This window comes from Macrobrachium nipponense, chromosome 21, assembly GCF_015104395.2.
Source record: "Macrobrachium nipponense isolate FS-2020 chromosome 21, ASM1510439v2, whole genome shotgun sequence".
In the NCBI taxonomy this organism is placed as follows: Eukaryota; Metazoa; Arthropoda; class Malacostraca; order Decapoda; family Palaemonidae; genus Macrobrachium; species Macrobrachium nipponense.
In genome coordinates this window covers 20881379-20905581 of record NC_087212.1, presented here as the reverse complement: position 1 = coordinate 20905581, position 24203 = coordinate 20881379, and the positions used below count along the sequence as shown (strand labels likewise).

The window sequence follows — 24203 nt, the reverse complement described above, 5'->3', positions numbered from 1 at the left end:
ACTTTTTACGTTCTTCGTTTTTTTCTATCTTTTTTTTGACGGATGCAAAACTCAGTTTTGACATCCGGTTAAATTTATTATTTGAAATTTTCTTAACACTTTTAGAGTGAAGGGAAGGTATAATTGAATACAGATGAAAACCGAATTATTATGACACCATAACGTTCCATCTATAAGTAACGACGTCGAGAGGTGCAGTGTAACATTATTCTTAGACCATGTAAAAAAAAGTTGTCATTCTATTTCGTAAGGTCATTTTCAAATAACAGTTGTAAGAATAGTAGGGTACTCTAATGTTCTTTGTTAAAATTCTATGCAGTATGAGAAGCTGTAATCTTATACAAAGACTTCTTCCAGAACTACATATTTCGTGCACACTTACACAGAACGAACATCGAGTTTGGAACGCGAAAAATATTAGTTTATGTTTTATTCAGAAACATAATAGTTAACCTTTTATGTATTATTCAGAAACGTGATAGTTAACCACAGACTGTATTGACATGAACATACCATGGGTAAAGCTATCAGCAAAAACTTTATAAGTCCTGCAGATCAATGGGATAAAAAAAATACACACACATTTTATTGAATGCAACCGAAAATTATCGTCTGGCGAGCTAGTCCTTGTCAAATAGTGAATAACGATTTTTACCCTGAATATGATGACTAAAATAGCAAATGAACTACTCCTTCAAATATTCCATGAAGTATAATCTTTCATCAACTTCGGCTCTCGGTAGATGGTAGAATTAGAAGAAACATGAATAGCAAGTAAAAGTGATGATGATGTTCCTTTATATGTTGAAGGGATGCGTGGTACGGCAACTAGCCATGCTTACAAACAGGCCCCAAATTGTTTGCAAACAAAGATGGCAAACAACGTTCCTCTTGTGTACCAAACTCAGCACACGTTACGTTGGCTTTTTATTGGCGGATCCTTCATCGTTTCAGAATAGAATTTTAAAAAAATCGCTCTAGCAAAATTTTCAGGAAAGGCTGATGAAAGAAATGCGAATTCTCTTGACTGAAATGCGTCATTTGGTGCATTCCCAGCCACCCCCCACCCCCCCAAAAAAAATGACGATGGTGTCACCGGAACCTGAAATTCGTGAATGAAATTGGATGGAAAACTTAAATCCGTTCTCTTGAATGTAATGGTCAGGCAATCGATGGACCTGACGGCCTGTCATCATCGATCATAACTGTCATACAAGATGGTGTAGTGGACCGCTGAACTGCGAGATATCGTATATATATATATATATATATATATATATATATATATATATATATATATATATATATATATATCATATATATATATATATAACTGTAAAGAAGCAGACAATTAATTGACCGGAGAGGTCAATTTTAGGTTTTGTCTAATGATGTGTATTAAATAAGAATAAACTTTAAATGATCTTGTACATAATTTCCGTTGTAATAATGTTATCGTGAAAACTGGTGAAATATGAGCCTCCAAAATACATGAAAATCTTATATAATTTGAGAAAGTCACAATTTATCAAGATTTGCCCAGTAAGACGACTCCACCTCTTCTCTTATAAAAATCAAAATGGTGCAGTTGTGGACGCATTAGGGGAGCCATTCCCCGTAGGAGGTTAGTGCCGTCAGTGCGCCTCATGCGGTGCACTGTAGGCATTACTTAAGGTTCTTTGCTGTGTGCTTCGGGCTCTATCTGCAGCCTGTTTCGTTCCTTTTACTGTACTTCCTTTTATACTCTCTTCCATTTTACTTTCCACCCTCTCCTAACAATTGACTCCTAATGCAACTGCGAGGTTTTCCCCCTGTTATCCCTTTCAAACCTTTTACTGTCAATTTCAGTTTAAGCGCTGAATGACCTCATAGGTCCAAGTGCTTGGCCTATGATCAATTCAATTCAGTTTAATTAGGAGAACCGTAGATGATTCGAAATCTGTCCCAGCAGAAGCTAGAGTGGCCCAACTCTTCTTAACTATAGATATAGAGACGATCTATGGCGCCAATATAAGTGGTTCCACATACGCCTGAGCAATAACTTGTGCTTATCGCAGATCAGTGGTTTGTAGTAACAATATTTTGCTTGTGCTGAAGTCTACAAGCAGCCTTTTCAAAGTTCGCTTGCTTGTATAGGTGGGAGGAATTTTTAGTTTTCTGTAAAAGGAAAATACTGACATGGCTTTATCTGTCCCTCGGCACACTTTCTGTCCGCCCTCACCCCTCAAAAACGACTGAGTCTAGATGGCTGGAAATTGGTTGTTGATCATCCACCCTCCAATCATCAAACAGACCAAAGTGCATCCCTCTAACCTCAGTAGTTTTCATTTTATTGAAGGTGAAAGTTCCCCATGATCGTTCGTCTGGCACCGTCATAGTTGCCAACAACGCGGCCACCACCGGGTCATGGCTGAAAGTTTCATGGGCCGCGGCTCATACAGCATTATACCGAGACCACCGAAAGATAGATCTATTTTCGGTGGCCTTGATTACTATAAACTGTACAGAAAACTCGATCGCGCCGTAGAAACTTCGGCGTATTTTTTTCACTTTTTTTGACATCAAAGCGATGGCGCTTTTAATTATAAGGACTTCTGGCTTACCAACTTACGGACCATGATTAACTAAAAGCCCAGAAAGTCAGGGAGGACTTCTACCTTCTCAGTAGATAGAAGAGGTGAGAGAATTTCGGTGCTGGTGCAGTTTGAGGAGGTGAAGGGAGAAAAAGTGCGTCAGGTGGAACATCGTAAGCAACAGTATTAGATGGAGCCTCGGTAGCATAGGTAATAATTGTATGTATATATGTATGTGTATGTATATATATATATATATATATATATATATATATATTATATATATATATATACATATATATCTATATACATATATATACATATATATACACAGATATTAAATATATTGTCAGAAAAATTCACGATTATATGATAAATTGTGGATTTTTATGACACAGATTGTTCGTCACGGGATTGTGAATTTCTTACTAAAATATAGTATACCATTATTATTAGTACTATTCCATACATTCTAAGGTTATTTATTTTATATGATTGCATCTATTCAGAATTATTTCTAATTTTTCTTAACTTTACACAGAACTTCAGATATATATATATATATATATATATATATATCTATATAATATATATATATATATATATATATATATATATATATATAATATATATTATTAATTCCTACACCTTCCGTCGTTGTTCTTCTTTATACCCTTTTTAAGGCGCTCGGGCGAATACTCTGTACTTTGGAAGTTTGCTGCGCAAGGACTCGGCTTCTTCCATAAGAATATAATACTTGTAATAGTAGTATTGACAACAATAAGCAAATAGAAGATGCGCCTAAGTTTCTTCGGGGCATTCGAATTTTCTGTACAGCGTCTAAAGCTGTAAGAAACTCTCAGCCTCGGCCCATGAAATTTTCATCCACGGCCCAGCAGTGGCCTGTGTTGTTGGCACCTATAGCAGTGGCAGACGTGCGATAAGTAACTTTTATCTCAAATACAACACGAACTACTGAGGTTAGAGGGCTGCAATGTGATATGTTTGATGAATGGAGGATGGATGAACAACATACCAATTTGCAGCCCTCTAGCCTCAATAGCTTTTAAGATCTGAGGGCGGACAGTAAAAGTACGGACGGACAGACAAAGCCATCGCAATAGTTTTCATTTATACAAGACTAAAAATAGAGATTTCGTTGATCATCTGGAGTTTCCATTCCTTCAGAAGTTCCGAAGGAGAAATCTTTGGGAAATATCCCTCTGGTCCGAATTGATTACCGTCTTCATTAACAAATGGTAATTTGACCTTTGAGTCATTAGCGAGGCAATTAACAAAGCACCGACGTCAAGTGGGGAGGAACCAAAAGAAGAGACAGAAAGAAAGAAATTTGGTCTTTTGCAAGAACGTGTAATCTGGCAGAAAATCATCCCTTTTTTAATTTAATTCTGCCAGAAAAAATTGTGAATACTCCTACTAGAAGAAGTAAAGTCCTCGTATGCTATTATAGTTGCTTCTCTCTCTCTCTCTCTCTCTCGGCTACTCTCTCTCTCCTCACTCGGGCTGGGTCTTCCTCCTCGTCTCTCTCTCTCTCTCCTCTCTTCAAAGATTCAACTTTTTTTTTAAACTCGATAGAGCTACTGTGGAAAGATGTTCTAATCGAATCGTTTTTGCTTATAATTCCAGCATCCTTAAAACCACTTAATATCCACCTTATAAAAAAACACACACAAAAATAGCATCTAAGCAGAGTGACCGAAAGCTGGAAATGGAAAATAAAACAAATAAATTGTAATATTTCGTTCATCCTGAATGACATTTTAATCTTGCTTGACCTGAAAACAGACGTAGGACAAAAAAAAAAAAGAAAAAAAAAAAATATAAATGAGGCTCATAACTCAGATAAATCCCCTTCAGCTTGTAATGGGATGTTCCGTCACCCAAGAAAAAAAGGGGTTGGGGGTGGGCCGGGAGAGAGAGAGAGAGAGAGAGAGAGAGAGAGAGAGAGAGAGAGAGAGAGAGAGAGCAAGCGCTGGAAATATTTTAAGTATTTATGAATAAAAAACAATTTAGGGGAGGGATAATGATTTTTCTACTGTCAACTTTTAATCCCACATAAACAGAAGCCTCGAAAGTGACAGGTAATTATCATTATTATTGATGGGTAACCTTACAAGGGCATCGATCTTTTTTTTTTTTTTTGGGGGGGGGGGTGAAAAGTGCCCCCATTCCTAAAAAGATAGCTTTCATTTTTTCAAACGAGGATGCTTTTGGGAGCTGGATACCTATCGGGGAGCAGAGGGGAACCGAGGAAAAGATGTCGGGGCAGGAAAGAGGATTAAGAGAAAAAATGTGAAAATTGTTGGAAGGCGGCACAGAAAGGATGAAAACATGCATCCAATAAAAACTGTCTATTAGATAAAATTGGAGGGGTCGATAGACAGGAGCTGTGCGAAGGCACAAACATACAGACAGATGAATAGATAGATAGGTAGACAGATAGAGGGAGAAGGAATAAAGATGAAACCCATTTATATAGAAATCACCATTACTTCATCTCCCGTATTTCCTAGTCATTTTCATTTGTTTGTGCAACCGCTGATGATGTCATATTGGTTTCTGTCCAGTTTGCGCGTGCGCGTACCTTCGCCAAAGTGCTCTTTATGAATCATGACATTTTAGGAGGTCATTATTTTTTTTTTTACTGTACTGAGAGCTACATAATGTATGAATGTTATTTACTGTATTAGGGAAGTGGCGCAGCTGAGCTGCGCGGGACAGGAGGTCAGTTGAAGGACTCTCCGTTTAAGTGCGGCTGCCAGTCATGAACTGGATCCTTCGTCGCACTGCACAATGGCACGTTGAAAATAACGTCGTTGAATAACTGATTATAGAGTTTGCAGGAGGAGGGTGGATGCGTCATGTCTCCCTTACCCTCTCGATCCCCTACCTACCCAGCCCCCGAAACTGGGCGGACCAACAGATTTGCAAGACAATGGTGGCTCTACCCTCCTGATCCCCTACCTACCCCACCCCCATCATGGGCGGACAAACAGGTTTGCAGGACGAGGGTGGATGTGTCATGTCTCCCCTACTCTCCCGATTTCCTACCTACCCCCCCCCCCCCCCCCCCCCCCTACACAGCGCGGACAAACGACATAGATCCACTCGGCTTTTATTCTTATAGATTATATTTCTCTGAGAACCAAAATTATTCTGCATTTTTTATTGACTTTTTGTTGTGTGTCATTTGCTCGTAGGTATGAGAGCCTTTTCACCTATAAGACAAATTTTTGATTACCACTATTCACCCATTGTATGCAGGCAAATTAATCATTACAGAAAGCATTCACAGTCTCACAAATACTCGTCTGTGACAAATTGTAGTGTTCAAGTAGGAATGATCAATCAAATATAGACTTTTTTTTATGTATGCAGGATTCTCTCTCTCAATCTCTCTCTCTCTCTCTCTCTCTCTCTCTCTCCACATTCATACTAATTATATATATATATATATATATATATATATATATATATATATATATATATATATATATATATGACTGGTAAAAGTGTTCTGTAACAACAGAATTCCATCTAATAAAAGGAGCCCATAAAAAAACACAAAAATGTAGAGAGAAAAGTACTATATTTCAGAGACTGCTGTCTCTCTCTTCAGGTATATGAATGAGAAAAGTTTACAGAAAAGGTGGTATTTATACAAGAGATTCGTCCACAAGTAAGCCAATTTAGGTCACCCCGCTGATAATCTTCCTTTAATCTTCTTAAGCGTTGGTTGAATGAACACTGCGTCGACGATGTCGGATGTCCAATTCCCTTTTTGAGATGTTCATTACCTGCTTCTCTTTTATTAAGCCGATTCCATCATTTGACTCTTGTACCGGCAGTTGCTGCTATAAATTACACGTGACATATTCCAGTTTATTCTATGGTTATGTTCATTTATATGATTGAAAATAGCCGAGTTCTGTTGTCCATACCTAACTGACCGTTTGTGTTGTATTAATCTCTGGGGAAGTGATTTACCTGTAAATCCGATGTAAGATTGGTCACAGTCCTGGCATGGGATCTCATATACCCCAGAGTCTTTGGGCGATGTCTTTTGTTGGACGTTAATCAGGGATTTGGCTAAGGTATTTGGGTAGGTAAATGCAAAAGGGGGATTGGATTTCCCAAGGGTGTGAGTTACTCTCTTAATCGTCTCCAGGTGGGGAATTTTTATTTTATTGTTGGGTGTGTCTCTGGTCTTGTCTTTAGGGGGTCGGTAGAAAATTACGTTTGCTTTTTGAATTGCTTTCTCAATTTGATATGGTCAGGATACTTTAAAGATGAAAGTTGCTTGCGAATTAGTTCAAATTCTTTTTCCAGGAAATCTGGGGAACAAATTCGTAAGGCTCTTAAGAATAGGTTGCTAGCTAGACCTATCTTGATGGTATTGTCATGATAGCTAAAATAGTGAATATATGAAAGTGAGAACGTTGGTTTTCTGTATATGGTAAAGTTTGTATTCTGTCGTGTCTCTGATTATTAAAACATCAAGAAAAGGAATTTTGTTGTCTGTTTCCCATTCAACTTTAAATTTGATGCTGGGCACTAATGCGTTTAATTTTGAGAGGAATTCATTAAAATTACCCCACTTATTATCCCAAAATGTTAGTATGTCATCCACGTATCTCATCCACAGCATGTTTTTGGGTTTTATTGCATTTATTACTGTAGTTTGATCTAATATTATATATATATATATATATTATAATATATATATATAATATATATATATATATATGTTTAAACTTAATAACAAAACCAAGCACATAAAGCCCCATATTATACGGGTCAGCGTGAGTGCATGCCTGTGTATGCACAAGTTCACAAGTTTCGTCTAATGTTAACTGGACAAAGATGTCCTTTTTTTCTCGTTCTCATCGTGTCTAGGCAGGAGCTGTTGGAATTAACCCTTAGGACTCGTGCTGGCTCGATATTAGGGCGACCAAATACCGCCCTAGGGAGGAATTTAATGAAACAAAACTCCGACGAGAGAATGTAAAAACAGTCTCATTTGAATTTTCTTTCCATAAACATACAAACAAAAATATCAAGGACAAAAGTATTAGGATCGTTGTCCCTAATGAGGAACATCTTTTCTTCTGTTCTATTTTCCTCTCCCTAAGGAGAGGGGGAGGAGGAAGAGGAGGAGAGGGAAAGTATTTTTTCCTCATTACTCACGTACCTCACTGATAAGGATAAACGGTTCAAAGGTTAGGCATTCACGGAATAACCATACAAAGATGCTTTGTTAAACTATAGAAATGGCAAGGAAGTATGACGTTATATTATAATATTTATGCTTTTCCTGGCTATCAATTTTTTAAAATGTAGATTTTAGTAATCGCCATTACATCTCTCTCTTGCTTACTTGCTGGGTGTGCAAACACACACAGATATAGATAGATAGATAGATAGATAGATAGAGGCAGATATGGAGAGGTAGCAGCAATTGTTCGTAATTTACATTACCTTCCTAAAAATGCCGGTGGTGCAATTATACCTCTACATTTGCCTGAATATATAATTATTTTGTGTACCGTGCACGTCTCATTCGCGTACATTTAGGTCAGCGCTCAACCGTATCTAAAAGTACAAGTGTGTATGTATATATGTTTATTAGCATAGAAACAGGAGATGAATTATTTGCCTTAGATATGAAGATAGCAAATAAATACCTTCCCCTCGTCTCCCCAGGGAAAATTTAAAAGTAGGTATTTTAGGGTTATGTTTATCAGTGTAGAAGAAGCAAAATGCATTCTTCAACTTCAGATTTGATAACAAACAAGCAACAACGCAAATGAAAATTAAGAAAAGCTACTGAAAACAGACGGACAGTCTTCCACAAAAAAAAAAAAAAAAAAAAAAAAAATCTGTGCACAAGCGTCCCTTGGAAAACATCTCTTAAAAGAGAGGAGGAAATAAATCCTCCATTCCATTAAGGGGCGTCTGAAAGAAGAGTCCTGATGAGGCGGAATCACAAGCAACGTGAGTCGGGATTCTGCCGAAACGCGGGAAGGGCATCGGGCTCCATAATATGCAAAATCGCGTCGTCTTTCACTTTCTTTCCGCCGGCTCAACCTCTCATTAGCATTCAGGAAATCCTCTGAAGTATTAAAGGATTGCTGAAGTGAGGGAGGATTTCTTTGGTAAGGTGATTTCGCTTATTTTTATTTACCCATTTGTTTTTTTTTATCATATTTTTTTGGAAGCGATTGGATGTTTGCATCTTTGTTCTAAAATTATTGCATGTGATGAATTGATTTGCCAAGTGCTAAACTGAGAAGAAATTCACGGCAGATAAAATAGAAACTCGTTATCATTCCGGGTTTTGTCTTTTTTTATCGCTTCAAATATTTTTAAGTATTCTCTCACTTTCACTTTACTTTTGAAATTTCATGTCTTACATTTAAGAATTTCATCCCTTTAGACTAGCGACCATAATTATACAGTATTGCAGAATTACGATATATTCATATTTTGCTAATGCTGAAAAATCCCAGCATCTTATTTAATTTGATACACACAAACACACACACACACACACACACACACACACACACACATATATATATATATATATATATATATATATATATATATTGTAATGAACTTGAAGATGGTCTGAAGTTATTAAGGTTCCTTTGGGCCTGATAGTTCAGACCAGTACCTCGAAACGGGTGCGATCGCTGACAAATTAACCTTCAAAGAGCACAATCTCAGAGAGGATACACGAAACCACGAGCTAAAGATTAACAATGATTTACTACAAAACTGCACGTATAACAAAAGGCCCCTCAGAAAAGTGAACGGTGGGGAGAAAAGCGCAGCAAGCAGACGCAACACCAAATTAGTCACTTCCTCAATCGCCTGCCTGACGAGCGTGCCACAGAGTAAAAGAAAGTGAACGTAGAAGTAAGAAAAACACCCTCTCCCTATAGTAGGAGATCCAGAGCGAGTTTGTGTGAGAAGAAAACCTTAACATATACAATATTTAACCTATATATTCATTATTTAACGGATACCTTGTACCAAATACATAATCTAATAATAGTATCAAAAGGAGAACTTTATGTCGCGTTCACAAAGCCTGACAAACACTAAGACTATCTAGGGTAGTCGTTGTAATAGATGAATGCCGACGCTGACAACTATAGGCCTAAATTTGATATCCTTACAAGGACGAAGGGTTGCCGCTCCAACGCATGAAGAAACAAACTAACAATAGTAAAAAAGTGTGCTTACTCTTCCTCGCCACTGGAGGGCCTCCTCACGCCTCCAAGGGCGCAGTGTAAAGGCCGTGGCAGGAGAATACAGGAGAATACAGAGCGTATCTTAGCTCGCATAAGGGCCGTTCATGAGAGCAAATACTGAGCTCTCCAAATAATGAAGACGGTAGATATGCACAGTAGGCACCGCGTCCAAGCCTCCAGCAACAGGCCCCAAGCACTCCACCTTCGGACTAAGGGCATGAGCACACAACATCACTCACAAGTGACGCAACATGGTGCAAGTGTGTAACAGGAGTATCCTCTGCCCAATAGGTAAACTATCATAGACTTCTCAAAGATATGGCACACTGGTCCTTCCCTGACGGAGCCGAGCACAGAACTTTGTAAAGTTAATGGCACAAGGCCACCCCCGTCGACAGCTCTGGGAGAAGGACAAATATGGCGTGGCACAGACGGCGAATGGCCGAATCACCATCACATACATGAAAAATATGGAACGAACTTCATGGGCGGAGTACCAATATAAAACAATAACAACCCTTAAGGGGAAGGCAAAAGACCCATATCCAGCTCTCAGAGAGAAAGGCAAAAGAAACGGGATTTAACTAGTGAAGCGGACGTGAAAAAGGGCCCGAAAAACGGAATAAAACACGTTGATTTATTATAATATATATATATATATATATATATATTATATATATATATATATATATATATATATATATTATGTATGGAGACAGGAGAAATCACTCAGGGATAGACATATTGGAGTAGGGAGACGCGTTCTGTCTTTCATCCATTTATTATTATTATTATTATAATTATTATATATTTTTCTATATTATTATTATTATTATTTTTTAATTAATTTGTTTCTCTGTATTTGCTCCTAGCCTTTCACTGTTATTCTGTGTTTCTGTTTTTACTCTGTTTTTATTCTTAATTTATTAAAACGTTTTTAATTTTGATGTTGGTAAACATTGTGTGTATCTTTTTACTTATACGCAATTGATGTGTAATTGTTTCAGCCTGGAAAATGTATCAAGCTGATACGAAACGTCGGCGCTAATAAATGGATGAAAGACAGAACGCGTCTCCCTACTCCAATATGTCTATATATATATATATATATATATATATATATATATATATATATATATATATATATATATATATATATATATATATACATTGATTATCATTAGTGGGATAAGGACGGACAATCTGTAATCAGATGTACTTTAAAGGCCAAACCACACTAATATATTCAGCGGAAAAAAGTCCAATAACTGACAAGAGCCCTTTGGGAACCAAGAAGAATCACGGCAGGCGTGACATAGGACTGCGAGTTTTATTTGAGAGCAATCTGTTTAAACAATAAGTACTGCAAAATTTCTAAGAGTTGGTCATTCGAGGCTTTGCCTATTATTTGAATATCACAATATTTTATTTTATGCTTAAATTTACGTACATGATCTCGTATACTTGAGAATTCAGAGTTCGATAGCTTGACCCTATTCTGTAAGTCCCAGATCACATCTGAGGCAATTAAATTTGTATACTATTTTAATAGAGAGCCAATAGTTAGAGGGTATCTCGGTATCATCTTTATATCAATAGCTTGATATTAATAGCCGGAATATGACACTTGTTGAATTTGTATAAATAATCAATAAGCCTTTTTATTTATCTGATGAAGCCTGAGAAAGAGGCAATTTATGGACAGAAGGTAGAGCAGATTTTGGGTCTAAAACACCGCTTAAAGATTTGGCAACCTGTCTAAAAAGAGTTTGGAGGCGAAGCACCTGCAAACAAAATATTTTTGGAGATACATTATTTCATCAAGGAATGAGGTCCAACTCGAAGAACAGCGCAGATTTTCCAGTACCGAGCTGCCTCTGGGGAAACTGCTCATTTTATGTAACGAATGAATCGTTAACTTTATACTTGGTTACATATGATTGGTGGGGATTTGCATAAATTTTCATTAATTATTTTCTCTTGATAAGCAGTGTCTCCTTGTTCTGCGACTTGACTCAAATAAAGACATTGCGCAAATAGGGTAATATCGTCTCCTTGGAAGGCTATTGACAAGTTTGCCGAAGATAACATGACCCCCAACCGAACCACAGTCAAACTCATTATCCATCTTCTTGCTATGCACGAATAAAGACGTTGTGTACATGTAATGCTTGAGTCTCCAGCAAATAATAATATAATATAGAGCAGTGGTTATCAACAAGTGGGGAATTGTAACTAGAGATGGGAGGCTCAAACTGGCTCTAGGACCACACAAAACGCAGTGTCCATCAGTCCGCACTACTGAGAGGTCACGCTGGGCTTTCTCTCCGCTAGCTTGTGTTGTGTGTTTGTCTTAATATTTTGTTACATATTTGGAATGCACCTTTTCAGGCAGATAATTTTGGGAAGGGGTTGGGGGGAGGTAACGCCATTTTGACGTATGGTAAAATGGTGCATGGGCCAAAAAAGCCACTGATATAGACCATTCATATTCGTGATTAGTGGCCCAGTGTACGGCTTTACACCCAGAGTGAATGAAAGAAATGATAAAGAAGTGAAGGCACTATGTATACATTGCACTGGAGTAAGAGAGAGGGAGAGGGAGAGAGAGCGATGTTCATTGGATTAAGGTTGGGCGCATTGGTATGACAACGTTAGTTTTTGGCATCTGATCGGTATCGCCCTTTATAGGTCATCGAATTCCCCTACTTTTCGTCTTCGATAAGATTTAATGCTAGACTCCTTCCTGATTTGCTTCAACAGTTAATTCATTGTTAATATATATATATATATATATATATATATATATATATATTCAACTTAGCATTAGTTGTTTTAAAACACACACACACACCGAAGTTTCTTTCCGTTATGAGTGTTCCTAATGCATTCTCTTTTCTGGTGTTCACTTATAAGCATGAACTACGCCCACTGTCCGGATTGCAAGAGAAATTACATTGAAAATCATATTCTTTCCAAACCACCCATTGCCTCAACTTGCCATATTCCACAAAGTATTTGAACCCCTCTCAGAACAGGGCGACATGAGGGAATTTCTCACAACTCTGCGGTTCAAAGTCTGCGTGTTTAACTTACCCTTTCTTTTCTGGAACTAACGTTCCCAAAATTTTAGGTAATAAACGTACCCCAGACATAATGAACTCTAGTTGAGAGGTCCACTCTAACCGTATATATATATATATATATATATATATATATATATATATATATATATATATATATATATATATATATATGCATGTATGTATGTATATATATATATATGCTTTAGTATACATACATGAATCTATGTATGTGTATATATATGTATATAATGTGTGCATGTGAATGTATTGTTACATCCCAAAATAGCCTCTTAAATTATGTTTCCTTACTTTTTTTTAATTCTCTTATTTCCAAAAGTCTTGAATCCTCATTGGAAATAAAGAGTCAAGTTGTGCTATCCGTGGCTGGATTGGAATCTATTATAATCACGTTAGATTAGGGGGTGATCAAACACCTTGTTATGAGGAAAGAAGCCGTAGCATACGACTTCCCCATTTAAATTCAAGGCTTCCAGGGTTGTGTGTATCCAAATGAAAAGCTAAGGGTTCATAATGGGCGTCTGGCGAATGCAACCTGTTTTAATGTGTGATAAACGAATCATGTGTTGAAGTATATATATATATATATATATATATATATATATATATATATATACAGATATATATTTTATTTTAGAAGATGAACCGTATTCATATGGAAGCAGATCACAGGGACCATTAACTTGAAATTCAAGCTTCTAAAGAAAATGGTGTTTATTAAGAAGACGTAAGAGGAGGTATATATATATATATATATATATATATATATATATATATATATATATATATATATATATATATATACAGGGTGGGGCAGAACCAATTGAGCAGTTTTGAGAAGATATAACAAAGTAATGGAGGTACATAAAGAAGAAAGTGTATTATTCTCGAGGTTAGCATAACATACCATTTATAATCCTTATGTTCTGAAAATAATGTCAGCAAGATGGCGGCCGTTAGCTGCAACACACTGTTGGAGTCGTCCTCTGAAGTTTTCTACAGCACGTTCACACATACTGCGGGGTATGGCGTTAACTTCTAAAAGCTCAAATCAGGTGACCGCGCAGGCCATCCTAAATCACCCCTTAGAGACACCAGGCATCCGGGAAACATGTTTCTCAAAACATTGAGTGAAATTCGGGCTGTGTGAGCTGTAGCCCCATCCTGCTGAAACCACATGTCCCCCAAGCCTTCATTTTCAATAATCTCTTCCATTCTAGGTTGCATGAAATTTTGCAACATCTTCCTCAAAGAAGTATGGGCCTATCACTCCAAATTTTGAGATTGCACACCAAACCGTAAGCTTAGGGGAATGTAACGGTCTTTCCTGGATGATTTGGGGGTTATGTTCAGCCCAATAGCGGAAATTTTGCTTATTTACAGTCCCACAGAGGTGAAAATGTGCTTCATCACTACTGAAAAACGCTGCCTCGGGAACAATCTTTTCAAGCATGTTCTCACACAGATTTTGGCGATTGGCAAAGTCTGCTTGGTTCAGTTCTTGAGCCATCATTATTATGTAAGGATGGAAATTCAAATCCGTATGCAGAATCTTCCTCAAACTGCGCGAGGAGATTTGCAAAGCTACGGCATGCCTTCTTGCAGAACGTCTTAGCGACTGGATGATTGCTGCTCTCACCTTCTCGACATTTTCTGGTGTTCTGATGGACCTGCGTCGGCCATGTGTATCTGTTCTTAGTGTGCTACCAGTTGCCTCCAACTGCCTAACCCAGGACCGAATTGTGTTCGCCTGAGGAACAGCATTGTTGCGTGGAATATTGAACCGTCGCCGAAAAGCTCTCTGCGTTGCAATCACAGATTGATTGTTCTCAAAATATGCGCACACAGCAAAACCACGATGTACTCCTGTCCAGACCATGTCGGCTACTGAAATGGGGATGTATGAGGAGGGCAACAACACCACCCTCCCCCCACTCCCCTCCCTTCCCCTCGAGCATTGACTCTTGTAAACTGCTCAATTGGTTCTGCCCCACCCTGTATATATATATATATATATATATATATATATATATATATATATATATATATATATATATATATATATGTGTGTGTGTGTGTGTGTGTGTGTGTGTGTGTGTGTGTCTGTGTGCTGCCAAGGGTTAACTCTTGGTGTAGACTATAAGGAAAGAATGAATTAATTCCCGAAAAAGATTCCCATACCTACCGTTTTCACTGGACATAACCAACACCCATTTCTCTCTGTCTCTCTGTCTCTCTGTCTCTCTGTCTCTCACTGAGCTACACTGACGTAGGAACAATAGTAAACCCATTATTTATCAAAACTAAATTTTATTAGTAAATCAGACAGGATGAATGAGATAAAAATGAAATGAATGGCATAATCGTAAGTGAAATAATGGAACCATATCCTTATATAGGCATTATGCCAGTAACCTTGCTCATTAGATGTTCACATCATAAAAGTCAAGAAAACCTGAAAATGTGTCAGTCATTTTTCACTGTCAAAAGTTCCATGTATATTTCGACCTCTAACAGATACATTGAGAGGTACAAAGAAAAAAAAAGAACACAACACATTAAAACTGTGCAGAAAACTAAAAAAAGAACCCCAAGTGCACGTGTCATAAGAAATAACAATAGAAAAACTGTAAAAGTTATACACCTCGTTCCTTTTCCGCTCACAAGACCTCCGAGTGGAAAAATTATCTACGGACTTTACCGAATTTACACATACACACACACACACACACACACACACACACACACATATATATATATATATATATATATATATATATATATATATATATATATATATATATATATATATATAAATATATATATATATAGTGGGAAACGACAGATTTCCTAGTTGAATGAAGACGGGCAGGAAACACAAAAACAGGAATTGAATTCCATAGCAAAGCAGCAGGAAGAAAGAAACAGCCGCTGAACTTAGTTTTCAAAAAAAAAAAGCCAGGCTGTCAAGGTGCCCACGAGTACTAATTGGGTTGTTAATGTATTGTGGTCTCTCTAATGAAAAGCTAATGACTCCTTTATGTTTTTACTTCGAACTTGACATGTTATTTGGGTTTTGAAAAATATCCTTTATCTACTAATAGACTTATAATAAAAAATGAATAATATTCTTCAATTGAATATCACTTTGTTTGATGAGCACGTGAGTGTTTTTCCCTATGAAAACCAATCAACCATTTTGGGAAACATTTTACGTCGAGATTTTCTCGTATTCTCTTCTCCTCTTTTCTGTTCACTCCACTCTTCATACCTCCCTTGATTTTCTCTCATTCTTCCACAATTGCTATTACGACTTGTAGCTTTAAACAACGTTATTCTTCTTAATCAGGGCCAACAGGTAAATATGGGTTTTGAATTTAGATGCACCTTTTGCCGTTTTTATCTTTGTAAGAGGCTACTTGATATAGGTAACGCATAATATGTTCATGAGCAAACACGCGTGATTAGTGACTGCAGTATTAGTTTAATCTCCGCCAATAATAACACCATACCAGGGGAATGCCAACGCAGGAAAGATCATACAAGCATATTTCAAACATTAATTAAGAGAAGGAGATGTATATGCAAATATCTGAAGGTAATTATATACATCACCGCTTTTTCGATTGACGCTCTTTCAGAAGCTGGTTGGGGCTTCATATCGACTGTTCATCTGTCATCCCTTTATGTCACTTCGTTTATTGTAACGTTCTGTAAATATTACCCATAACATACTTTTTACTATGTCCTATTAGACATTCATAGAACAGAAAAACATCATAGATTTGATCTTCGTTTGAAGCGGCGAAGGTTGATAATCTTCTGGTAGTGATAGTTACCACCACCTTCCTTTTATCACGAACGAAGGTTGCCATCTACGTTACAGTCATTGCTAAAGAGAGGAATGTACCTGAGAGGAGAGAAGAACAGAGCATACGTGTGTTCATTTCACTTTGCAAGGAGTGTTTCGGTTATGCTGCTAAACCTCTAAGTTGATGACATCATCTCCGCATTCATGAGCGCCAGAAAGTCTGTGCATCCGTACAGGACAAGTTTCTGCTTCGTTCGAGAACCTACTGTCTGACTCTGTATAACTCAGTTCTTTTGGATCATCTCCGGAAGAACGTAACGGTGGCGGAATGTCCTTCCCTCCCTGGTCTCCCTGGGGCTGTGCGTCTACAGGCATTTCATATCCAGGACTCAGTTCGACATACTGATCATCTTTGTGTTTTGACGTTGAACGGGAGGAAGGTCCCTCACCCTCCACTGTCTCCTCCTTCTCGTTGGGAAACTTCTGGTAGAAACTGTTGATGCTTTCGTGCGACCGAGTTGCTTTAAGTGCCGGCGGAACGGGAGGTGGGGATTTATACATACGGAAGTCCGCTATCTCTTCATACAGGTGGTCGTCTCCGTGGCGGGTAACTGGGGGTACTGCTGAGGCTGCAAGTTCTGTTGGGACAAATATCGACTGTCAGTAGCATAAGCACAATGGATCATTAACCTAAGAAACAAAAGCATGCACAAGTACACAAACACACGTACACAAACGCACACAAATACATTATATATATATATATATATATATATATATATATATATATATATATATATATATATATAGATATATATATATAATAGTATAATGATAATCTCCAGTAAGTGTCAAATCCATACTCAAAGAAAAGGATGGAGAAAACAAAAATGGCAATAATTTTGGACCACAGCTAGTAGGAAAGGAGAAATTCAGGAAGGACGGGGGATATGGACAAGAATGTAAAATAGCAGAGGTATATAATCTGTTTGCGCGTGGCCATCTACGTCCTCATTTTTATCTCAGAAGCTCATAACTGGTAGTAATAGTGCCAAGGAATGTTGACGGTTGTTATTTTGAAATAAATGATGCAGATTTCAAAAGTAAACAAATTGCTGCTAGTAGAAGAGAGCAGTTTGATTCTATCGTTTCAACAATTGAATAACTGTGAGTACAGAGAGAGACAAAAATTTATGTACTTGGGTTGTCCGTATAATAAGGCTCTCAAGGGACTGCAGTAGCAAGGAACGCTGTTACGCGAGATCCGGTGACGCTGGCGTGTAGCTTGGTTTCCCCCCTCCCAGTTCCCCCCCGGCGAGCTGTCTGCGATGCTCAGCCTTGGCTTGTCAGCCAATAGAGATGGAGCTCCCACTCGCTTTTCCCGCCAGGTGCGAATTAAGTTCTGTGATTCGTTTTTTGTGTGCAAAAAACACTGCACTGGTGGACATTCATTCCCAATTGTGTGAAGTCTACGGAGAAAAGTGTATGAGCGTACAACACGTGCGCCAATGGTGCAGAGAATTCAAAGACGGACGTACAGACGTCCATAACGCATTTCAGAACCGGAGAGGAGCTAAAAGAAGAGGTTTTAAGCTACCTTCGCGGAGCGGCGGGAGAGTTCTACGATTCAGGCATAAAGAAGATGGTACACCGCATGCAAAAATGCATTGATCTCAATGGCGATATGTCCAAAAATAGGAAAAATTCGAAGCTTTCCAAAAATGTATTATTCAATGCCAATAATCATGTTTTTCATTGTGAAAAAATCTTTGGGAACCTTCTTTTACGGACAACCCTCGTACAAAAGCAAGATAGATAAAATGATTATAAATGATGCGTTTTGCTTTCTAAACATTCGCAGAGTCTAGTACTTCGGAGCACAGTTTGCTATGGGTTAACATATGGGTTAAAACCCACAGATTTTATTATTGACTTTTGATTCAGTAATTTGTTATCTTGAGATTGGATAAGTGCCATAATATTATGAATAAAAATGTTTGCTATCCTTGCTATTGTAACTTATTATTGTTAATATTGCATAGAATTCTGTCAGTACATCCACTACCTCTCAGTTCTCACTCTTTGGTAGCAACACGTATCGTGAGCCTATTTAAATTCCAAAATATTTACTTTTTCTTTCGTGTCTGTAAGAGTGAATCTTGAATTTTCTTTCTTTTTTTAGGAAAGTTTTGCTATTATGTGAGGGCACCTTGTTTTCAGTGCTTGCGTTTATGGGGTGTTCATCTCATCACAGCGCGTAAGCTGAGCATGTAGACAATAGTATATATGATGGTGCTGTCGGGTGTGCAACATATAAACTGCTACAAACTGACTGATAGAAAAGATGAATAGTCTGTTCTTATTCTGGAGCTAACACTAAATATCCGCAGCCAACATCACGGACTTTAATCGTGATTGGCTGCTCTTGCTACAAAGCTCTTGCAATTGGTTATTTTGATGTTGGAGGCGGATTTTTCACGGCAGCTCTAATAAAAACAGCGTCTGGCGCTTTACAAATTTTCGCGCCATGTAAACCTTACTACCACCATTTTACATATTTGACGTCTGTCAGTGAGTAAAGCAACTTGGCTTGTCGGTTTCTTAATGCATTTGGGTGCACTATCTACCGGAAGCTTTGAAATTCGAAAGGAAATAACGAAAGAATTTCTCGTTCCCAGACTTACCGATGATTTTTGCTCGTTTTCTTCAAAAATTATTAGAAAGGAATTTGATTTTCGAGAGAAGAACGGAGTTGGATAGAGGGGGTTAAAAACTTTCCAGAGCGCAGTAAACGAGTGAGCAGTGTATTACTATATCAGTCATTCGATTAACTTGCCAGTCAAGTAAAGAAACACTCCATTGATCAGTCAATCATTTATTAAATTTAGACCTTGTCAGGTCAGACTTTACAATGTTTTTAGCAGCTTATTACTTTGTACGTGTCATTCAGATAATTCATTTGTTTTTCAGACTGTCAGGTCATTAATGGGAGGTCAGTAACTTAGACAGAAAATAATAAGTAAATTATTAAATCGTTTAGTATTTCATAATTATAAGCAGGGAAGTCGTGTAACGATGTTAAAAGACGACCGCAGGGTTAAGTGAGGCCCTTAACCGAGTTTCTTTTTCAAATCAAGAGACAAATTTATTGTCACTAACATTTAAACGAGTAAGGGATGCGCCCAAGTTTCTTCGGCGCAATTGAGTTTTCTGGGCAGCCGCTACAGCGTATAATCAATGCCACCGAAAATGGATGTATCTTCCGGTGGCCTCGGTATAATGCTGTATCAGCCGCGGCCCTTGAAACCTTACCCACGGCCCAGTGGTGGCCAATCCTATATCATTTCCAGAAGCACGAGTACGGCCAACTTTAACCTTAAATAGAATCAAAACTGCTGAGGCTAGAGGGCTGCCATTTGGTATGTTCGATGACTGGAGGGTGAATGATCAACATGCCAATTTGCAGCCCTCTAGCCTCGGTCGTTTTTAAGATCTGAGGGCGGACATAAAAGTGCGAATGGACAAACAAAGCCGACACAACAGTTTTCTTTTACAGAAAACTGAAAGCTACTTTTCAGCTCTGTACTAAACAATACCCAAAATGTTTAGGCTACAAAGCATAACAATGGAGAGTAGATCTGCCTCGCTGAACGAAGGATGAGATAGTAGATTTAAATTATGGTCACGAAAACATTGGTACATCTTACCTTGACGGTGAGAAGTCGTTTGTTTATGATGCCTCCGCAGATAGATGATGTAAGTCGCCAGAGAGGAATTCAGCATAAGAGACAAGACGAGTAACGTCACCAAGATGTCTCTGAGCACCGCTCGGTTGTTCGTTTTGTCCTTAGGGTGACACTGACTTGGCTCTGTTTATTTGATAATAATAATAATAATAATAATATAATAATAATAATAATAATAATAATATATGGTTCTAAAGGGTCCACAGTAATACAAAGTGTGAAGAGTCCGTGTATAATTTTTAAGACTTTATAAAAAGCTTTCGAACCCTTCCCTGGGTTCATCTTCAGTACAATTCCATAATAATATTATAGAAAATTTTATTGCTATATATATATATATATATATATATATATATATATATATATATATATATATATATAGATATTATGTAAATATATAGGTATATATATATATATTATATATATAGGTATATATATATATATATATATATATATATATATATATATATTTAGGTATATATATATATATATATATATATATATATATATATATATATATATATATATATATATAAAGACTTTCGATCTTCCTCAGTGTTTACTCTAAAACAACTTTAACGTAAACATTGAGGGGGAACACCATTCATGTGTTCGAAAGTCTTTGTTATATTCCCCATGGTAATGTAATTTGATGTATAATTGTGGCTTTTTATTACACAACTGATTTTCACTAGATTGTGAATTTCTTAGAAGCAGCAATATAATAATAATAATAATAATAATAATAATAATAATAATAATAATAATAATAATAATAATAAAATAATGATAATAAGAAGTTACTAACAGGTATCATCGGTGAAAGGCTATACAACTACCTAGAGGAGACAAACACCATCCCCCACCAACAGAAAGGCTGCAGAAGGAAGTGTAGGGGCACAAAAGACCAGCTCCTGATAGACAAAATGGTAATGAAGAACAGTAGGAGAAGGAAAACCAACCTAAGCATGGCATGGATAGACTATAAGAAAGCCTTCGACATGATACCACACACATGGCTAATAGAATGCCTGAAAATATATGGGGCAGAGGAAAACACCATCAGCTTCCTCAAAAATACAATGCGCAACTGGAATACAATACTTACAAGCTCTGGAATAAGACTAGTAGAGGTTAATATTAGGAGAGGGATCTTCCAGGGCAACTCACTGTCCCCACTACTCTTCGTAGTAGCCATGATTCCCATGACAAAAGTACTACAGAAGATGGATGCCGGGTACCAACTCAAGAAAAGAGGCAACAGAATCAACCATCTGATGTTCATGGACGACAGCAAGCTGTATGGTAAGAGCATCAAGGAAATAGATATCCTAATCCAGACTGTAAGGATTGTATCTGGGGACATCAGGATGGAGTTTGGAATAGAAAAATGCGCCTTAGTCAACATACAAAAAGGCAAAGTAACGAGAACTGAAGGGATAAAGCTACCAGATGGGAGCAACATCAAACACATAGATGAGACAGGATACAAATACCTGGGAATAATGGAAGGAGGGGATATAAAACACCAAGAGATGAAGGACACGATCAGGAAAGAATATATGCAGAGACTTAAGGCGATACTCAAGTCAAAACTCAACGCCGGAAATATGATAAAAGCCATAAACACATGGGCAGTGCCAGTAATCAGATATAGCGCAGGAATAATGGAATGGACGAAGGCAGAACTCCGCAGCATAGATCAGAAAACCAGGAAACATATGACAATACACAAAGCACTACACCCAAGAGCAAATACGGACAGACTATACATAACACGAAAGGAAGGAGGGAGAGGACTACTAAGTATAGAGGACTGCGTCAACATCGAGAACAGAGCACTGGGGCAATATATGAAAACCAGTGAAGACGAGTGGCTAAAGAGTGCATGGGAAGAAGGACTAATAAAAGTAGACGAAGACCCAGAAATATACAGAGACAGGAGAATGACAGACAGAACAGAGGACTGGCACAACAAGCCAATGCACGGACAATACATGAGACAGACTAAAGAACTAGCCAGCGATGACACATGGCAATGGCTACAGAGGGGAGAGCTAAAGAAGGAAACTGAAGGAATGATAACAGCGGCACAAGATCAGGCCCTAAGAACCAGATATGTTCAAAGAACGATAGACGGAAATAACATCTCTCCCATATGTAGGAAGTGCAATACGAAAAATGAAACCATAAACCACATAGCAAGCGAATGCCCGGCACTTGCACAGAACCAGTACAAAAAGAGGCATGATTCAGTGGCAAAAGCCCTCCACTGGAGCCTGTGCAAGAAACATCAGCTACCTTGCAGTAATAAGTGGTACGAGCACCAACCTGAGGGAGTGATAGAAAACGATCAGGCAAAGATCCTCTGGTACTATGGTATCAGAACGGATAGGGTGATACGTGCAAACAGACCAGACGTGACGTTGATTGACAAAGTCAAGAAGAAAGTATCACTCATTGATGTCGCAATACCATGGGACACCAGAGTTTAAGAGAAAGAGAGAGAAAAAATGGATAAATATCAAGATCTGAAAATAGAAATAAGAAGGATATGGGATATGCCAGTGGAAATCGTACCCATAATCATAGGAGCACTATGCACGATCCCAAGATCCCTGAAAAGGAATCTAGAAAAACTAGAGGCTGAAGTAGCTCCAGGACTCATGCAGAAGAGTGTGACCCTAGAAACGGCACACATAGTAAGAAAAGTGATGGACTCCTAAGGAGGCAGGATGCACTATAAATACCACCCAGTCGAATTGGAGGACTGTGATAGAGCAAAAAAAAATGATAATAATAATAATAATAATAATAATAATAATAATAATAATAATAATAATAATTATTATTATTATTATTATTATATTCTAGAGTACACCTTTTCAATTGAGGTTGCTAGCCCTTTGCACTTTTGAAGCCAGTTTGCAACCGCTGCTTTAAGTTAACCGGACAAAGTACGTCATTCACTGCTTATGTCAACAGAAGCACGATAGGTTTTTAACTGAGACTATCAATCCGTGTTGTCCCAGCCCAGGAGTCGAACTTATGACCTCTTGCTTAGTGGGCGAGAATGCTACCGATCACATCATGAGGCTTGATATTAGTGCTCTTATTATTTCACCTAGATCACTCACTTTCCAACTAATAGTGTATTAACATGTTCATTATTTAATGACAATTTTCTTTATATATAAATATATATAGGTAAACAGCAGGGTCCATAAAAAACATCATAAAATTCATGGTTTATTACAAGGATAAACGTTTCGCACATAATCTCAGGGCATCATCAGTCTGTAAAATTAAAACATGTTCATTAAAAATATTATAAATATTAGTCCATATGCACAATTCAAGTCGATAAGAAACATTTTTCTATTCTATTATTGGTGGTATAAGCCACAGTAATTAACTCACCGCCCTTGAGTCTTTATACATTAAACGTATCTGCTGCTCTTCTATATGTAGCATAACTGAAGTCTTGGGTAGGTCTGCCTAACAGTTTGTTAGGCACTGGGTCTTTCCTTTACTATATAATACACAATTCTTGTGACTTGTTTCTTTTTTTTTAAATTAACACATGTTTTTTTTGTTGTTTTTTTTATATTTTTCATGTTTTTTAATGTCACTATTATTTATAATATTTTTAATGAGTATGCTTAAATTTTACACACTGATAATGCACT

General features: G+C 37.5%; 2 protein-coding genes across 5 annotated transcripts in view; one reads left to right on the top strand and one right to left on the bottom strand.

The window, feature by feature from the left end:
- Positions 1-24203, top strand: part of LOC135197427 (uncharacterized) — a 117168-nt gene that overhangs the window by 26513 nt on the left and 66452 nt on the right. The gene's annotated exons all lie outside the window — the stretch shown is intronic.
- Positions 15757-24203, bottom strand: part of LOC135197830 (uncharacterized) — a 22022-nt gene continuing 13575 nt past the window's right edge. For 3 of the 4 annotated variants that reach the window (XM_064224979.1, XM_064224975.1, XM_064224976.1), the window contains exons 4-5: positions 20476-20637; positions 15757-17406 (exon numbers count right to left, since the gene is read on the bottom strand). In XM_064224979.1, coding sequence (XP_064081049.1) covers positions 16937-17406; positions 20476-20637 — 632 coding nt within the window. In that variant the 3' untranslated portion in view covers positions 15757-16936. The remainder of the gene's footprint in view (positions 17407-20475; positions 20638-24203) is intronic. The other variant, XM_064224978.1, reaches the window with a different exon arrangement.